Here is a 5,905-nt window from a genome sequence, read left to right on the forward strand (position 1 = left end):
CATAGGCTCTATCATGTATGCAATGCTGTGTACCAGACCTGATGTGTGTCTTGCTATAAGTCTAGCAGGGAGGTACCAAAGTAATCTAGGAGTGGATCACTGGACAGTGGTCAAAAACATCCTGAAATACCTGAAAAGGACTAAGGATATGTTTCTCATTTATGGAGGTGACAAAGAGCTCATCGTAAACGGTTACGTTGATGCAAGCTTTGACACTGATCCGGACGATTCTAAACCGCAAACCAGATACGTGTTTACATTGAACGGTGGAGCTGTCAGTTGGTGTAGTTCTAAACGAAGCGTCGTGGCGGGATCTACATGTGAAGCGGAGTACATAGCTGCTTCGGAAGCAGCAAATGAAGGAGTCTGGATGAAGGAGTTCATATCCGATCTAGGTGTCATACCTAGTGCATCGGGTCCAATGAAAATCTTTTGTGACAATACTGGTGCAATTGCCTTGGCGAAGGAATCCAGATTTCACAAGAGAACCAAGCACATCAAGAGACGCTTCAATTCCATCCGAGATCTAGTCCAGGTGGGAGACATAGAAATTTGCAAGATACATACGGATCTGAATGTTGCAGACTCGTTGACTAATCCTCTTCCACGAGCAAAACATGATCAGCACCAAGGCTCCATGGGTGTTAGAATCATTACTGTGTAATCTAGATTATTGACTCTAGTGCAAGTGGGAGACTGAAGGAAATATACCCTAGAGGCAATAATAAAGTTATTAGTTATTTCCTTATATCATGATAAATGTTTATTATTCATGCTAGAATTGTATTAACCGGAAACATAATACATGTGTGAATACATAGACAAACAGAGTGTCACTAGTATGCCTCTACTTGACTAGCTCGTTAATCAAAGATGGTTATGTTTCCTAACCATAGACAAAGAGTTGTTATTTGATTAACGGGATCACATCATTAGGAGAATGATGTGATTGACATAACCCATTCCGTTAGCTTAGCACACGATCGTTTAGTATGTTGCTATTGCTTTCTTCATGACTTATACATGTTCCTATGACTATGAGATTATGCAACTCCCGTTTACCGGAGGAATACTTTGTGTGCAACCAAACGTCACAACATAACTGGGCGATTATAAAGGTGCTCTACAGGTGTCTCCAAAGGTACTTGTTGGGTTGGCGTATTTCGAGATTAGGATTTGTCACTCCGATTGTCGGAGAGGTATCTCTGGGCCCTCTCGGTAATGCACATCACTTAAGCCTTGCAAGTAGTGCAACTAATGAGTTAGTTGCGAGATGATGTATTACGGAACGAGTAAAGAGACTTGCCGGTAACGAGATTGAACTAGGTATTGAGATACCGATGATCGAATCTCGGGCAAGTAACATACCGATGACAAAGGGAACAACGTATGTTGTTATGCGGTCTGACCAATAAAGATCTTCGTAGAATATGTAGGAGCCAATATGAGCATCCAGGTTCCGCTATTGGTTATTGACCGGAGACGTGTCTCGGTCATGTCTACATAGTTCTCGAACCCGTAGGGTCCGCACGCTTAACGTTTCGATGACAGTTTTATTATGAGTTTATATGTTTTGATGTACCGACGGTTGTTCGGAGTCCCGGATGTGATCACGGACATGACGAGGAGTCTCGAAATGGTCGAGACATAAAGATTGATTATTGGAAGCCTATGTTTGGACATCGGAAGTGTTCCGGGTGAAATCAAGATTTTACCGGAGTACCGGGAGGTTACCGGAACCCCCCAGGTGGTAAATGGGCCTTAGTGGGCCTGTACGGAAGAAGAGGAGAGGCGTCCAGGGCTGGGCCGCACGCCCCTCCCCCCCCCTAGTCCGAATAAGACAAGGAGAGGGGGGCGGCGCCCCCACTTCCTTCTCTCCCTCCTCTTTCCCCCTCCCGAATCGTTCTCTTGGCCGTGTGTGGTCCCCCCCTCCACCATAGTCCACCTCGATAATACAGTAGCGGTGCTTAGGCGAAGCCCTGCTCGGTAGAACATCAACATCGTCACCATGCCGTCGTGCTGACGAAACTCTCCCTCAACACTCGGCTGGATCGGAGTTCGAGGGACGTCATCGGGTTGAACGTGTGCTGAACTCGGAGGTGCCGTACGTACGGTACTTGATCGGTCGGATCATGAAGACATACGACTACATCAACCGCGTTGTGCTAACGCTTCCGCTTTCGGTCTACGAGGGTACGTAGACAACACTCTCCCCTCTTGTTGCTATGCATCACCATGATCTTGCGTGTGCGTAGGAATTTTTTTGAAATTACTACGTTCCCCAACACTAACTGTCCGTGCACAAGTAAAGGGGTATAAAAGAGAGCCCCTAGTTTTGTAGTAAACATGCCAAAAGAAGTTTTAATTAACTACAGGAAAGAATCATGACATGACTATTTTCTCAAATCAATCGAATCAAATTCCTTATCTCGGTAAGTGTATCAGTATCACTCATTTATTGTCATCTAAAGCACATATGATCGTAGGGACTCGCGGCTCTATAGAGCTTTTGGTTTCATCTGCTTTATTTACGTCTGCTTGGAGTAATTACTGATGTTTTCAAAGCAGGAGACTGGTTTACACTGTCCCTAGGGATCCAACCCCTTGCTGTATTACTGTGTCACTTGTGTCTTTTATGTTTTTATATCCGAGCGCATATTTGTTATCTGTGCTCACGGCAAGCATCTCAGGAAACACACATGCACTAGCCAATTCCTTGGCACTTGTTGCTTCTCTGTTCGCAACCTTTTTAAATATACAATTAATTCTTCTAATAGCTTTTCTTTGATTCATAATTTGTTTCAGAGAAGCTGCGATCACTTATAACACAAGGCCTGCTGTCTTTCTTTCTACCGTCTCAGCTATGTCCGGGCTTCAAGGTTGGGCAGACCTCCCAGATGTCCTGCTTCACTCCATTATTGGTCGGTTGGGATCCTTCCCTGATCTTCTTGCTTTCGCTGCCACCTGCCCCTCTTGGCGTGCTTCCCTCTTCTCCTACCCCTCCAAATCGACATTGTTGCCACCTCTCCTCCTCCAGCCTGATGTCCCAGTGTGCTCTGCTCGTCCTCGCCCATTGAGCAACAACCTCGTTCCTAAACACTCATGCTATGTTACTGATCTTGCCAACAAAGACACCTACATGTGTCATAAGATCCCCCAATTTGCTTGTTTTGGTGACAGAAAATCCATACCGGGTTTGCTTGATGGTTTTTCTTTGGGGAGTGTTTCCTATGGCCATCTCATCTTGGCCAACCAACAACAATCATGTCTTGTTGTTGATGTCTTCACAGGCGTCAGTGTCTCAGCTCCACAGCTCCCGGTCGACGGATACATTTTCCTCCACTATGCTGCCTTCACGGCTCCTCTTTCGTCACCCAACTCATATCTCCTGGTCAATTCTGGGTGCCACAATTTCTTTTGGCGTGTTGGTAGCGATTCTTGGTTGAGACGTTCTCCTCGCAATGGAACAATTAAGAAGCTCGTGTTCTTCAAAGACCAGGTCTTGGGCATGGATCATGATCGCAGGCTCTATATCGTGCACTTGGAACCCCGGATACGCATACAGAAAATAGCAGTTGATCTGGATGGAAGCATGACCAACAAATGGCATCTTAAGCAACCATGGCTTGTCGCATGTGGTGACATGCTTCTCATGGTCGGTTGTCAGAGGACACTTTTGAAGCTTTCCGACTGGACTTATCAACTGAACCTGCAAGGTGGGTAAAGGTGGAGAAGCTAGAAAACTGGGCGATCTTCATCAGTATCGACGAGAGAATCCAGCCCTTGTGTTGCATGAACCCGGAGAGATAGGGAGGGAGAAGCAACTGCATATACTGCTGTAATAGGAAAGAGTCTTCATTCCCATAAACAGTGGGAGTATGATGCAACCTACATGGGTTGTGCCCACTATGTCCTATTCATGTATGTGATGATCGTTGGCCTTGATGCATGGCTATTACTGCTCACCGTACCAGCTCCCCTCTGTAGGACATGTTGACTTTATGTAGGTATGATCCAACAAGTACTTTACCTTTGTATGTTGGATATATTTGTGGTATAACGATGTCATGGTGAATTTGTAGCCTCCCGGTTCAGCATGCATGGAAATTATGTTTATCTTTAAGCTAGCTCTACTAGCTTTGTCGCGAAAAATGGATATTCGAGCAGGGAAGAGAACCGTACCTCACTACCTCTTTTGCTGTCAGTGTAGGAGATGTTGACAGTGGGAGGATCACTCACATGTTTGCAGTTATCAAGGGATTCTTCTTCAGGTGCATGACTACAGAAAAATGCACCTGAACATCTTGGTTTGTCGGGAGAGAATCCCTGGTTCATGCGAGGGGGGCCTCGCTCCCGGTTTGTCCGTTGTTGTTTTTTTCATGCGAGGGGGACCGGTACATGCTCTTTGTCCGATTTTCTTTCGTGTGAGGGGGCTCGCTACATGGTCTTCATCCGTTTTTTTGTTCGTGCAAGGGAATCGTTACAGGCGAGGTGGGAGAAGGGACGGAAAAAAACCAGACGAAGGTGGGAGGAGACGAGAAAAAACCATGGAACGGAGACTACCAAGTCGTCCATTAGGAGTATAGATGATGCAGCAGTCGCTGGGTGACTGATGGCCAAGGGAGAAGGAGGCGACGCGGCGGCCGCGACCATCTAGGGTTACCCCATGGTGGGAGGGTGGGCTCGTGTGGGAGAGAGGTGAGACCATGGGAGAGAATCCCTGGTTCGTGCGAGGGGTGACTCGCTCCCGGTTTGTCCATTGTTTTTTCCATGCGAGAGGGTTCGGTACATGCTCTATGTCTGATTTTCTTTCGTGCGAGGGGGCTCGCTACTTGGTCTTCGTCCGTTTTTTTCATGCAACGGAATTGTTACAGGGGAGGTGGGAGGAGGGATGGAAAAAACCAGACGAAGGTGGGACGAGACAAAAAACCCTGGAACGAAGACTAAGTCGTCCACTAGAAGCAGAGATTTAAAGGAACCAAGTGGTCAGCTTGGTAAACCACCAATAAAAAATTATTTAAAAAATTGGATTTGAAGGAAGGTTCTTGGAACCTTCGTTTCAAATAATCATACATGGAAGCTAATCCCATAAGGATAGAATTGATCCATACGTATTAATTGCATCTCCATATATAGATATTAGTACCCCTATACTACCAAACCCATCGATCGAAGCTAAGCATCTGCATCTTCCTGCCGACCAATCCATGGCGATGAAGATGAAGACGAAGAAGGGAGGGGCGGGGAGGAAGAAGAGGGACGAGATGAAGCTCATCCAGGACCCGGCCAAGCGGCAGGTGGCCTTCTCCAAGCGCCGCCCCACCCTCTTCGGCATGGCCGGCGACCTCTCCGCGCTCTGCGGCGTTCACGTCGCCGTCGTCGTCTTCTCCCGCTCCTCGCGCGGCAACGCCTACGCCTTCGGCAGCCCCTCCGTCGACGCCGTCCTCCAACGCTACCACCAAGATGGCGGCCTCAATGAGGATTACAACGCTGCCGCCGCTCTTGCCGTCCATGGCGAGGACGATGCTGGCGCTCTGGCGGCGTTGCGGCGGGAGCTGGACGACACCAAGGCGCGTGTGGAGGCGGAGAAGAAGCGCATGAAAAAAGTCGAGGCAAACGTGGAGCGGGCCATGGCGGCTAGGTTAACTGCGCTGTGGTGGCAAGCCGACGTCGAGGCGCTCGGGCCGGCGGAGCTGCCAGAGTTCGAGACGGCGCTCCGGCGGCTCAGGGACACCCTCCTCCGCCGGGTCGACGCGCTGCAGCTGCCTATAGCAGTCTTTGACGCCACTGCACCCCTGGCCCGCATGAACATCTAATCTACAAAGTAGTGGCTAACTAGTGAATGGTTAGTTTCTTGAAAAAAAATATTAGCGGTGCCTTACTACAGCTTCGATCTTATCTCAAA

At 48.0% G+C, this 5,905-nt stretch overlaps 1 protein-coding gene and 1 pseudogene across 1 annotated transcript; both read left to right on the top strand.

Annotated features, from left to right (window-relative positions):
- Nucleotides 1-2,863: 2,863 nt before the first annotated feature.
- LOC147957197 (uncharacterized) lies at nucleotides 2,864-3,867 on the top strand (annotated as a pseudogene).
- A 1,302-nt stretch (nucleotides 3,868-5,169) lies between these two features.
- Nucleotides 5,170-5,905, top strand: LOC125525093 (agamous-like MADS-box protein AGL61). Its single transcript, XM_048690119.2, has one exon. It carries the CDS (start codon nucleotides 5,208-5,210, stop codon nucleotides 5,814-5,816), a length of 609 nt encoding a protein of 202 aa, XP_048546076.2. The 5' UTR covers nucleotides 5,170-5,207; the 3' UTR covers nucleotides 5,817-5,905.

Source organism: Triticum urartu, chromosome 7A (assembly GCF_056163025.1).
Source record: "Triticum urartu cultivar PI428250 chromosome 7A, HENAU_Tu73, whole genome shotgun sequence".
In the NCBI taxonomy this organism is placed as follows: domain Eukaryota; kingdom Viridiplantae; phylum Streptophyta; class Magnoliopsida; order Poales; family Poaceae; genus Triticum; species Triticum urartu.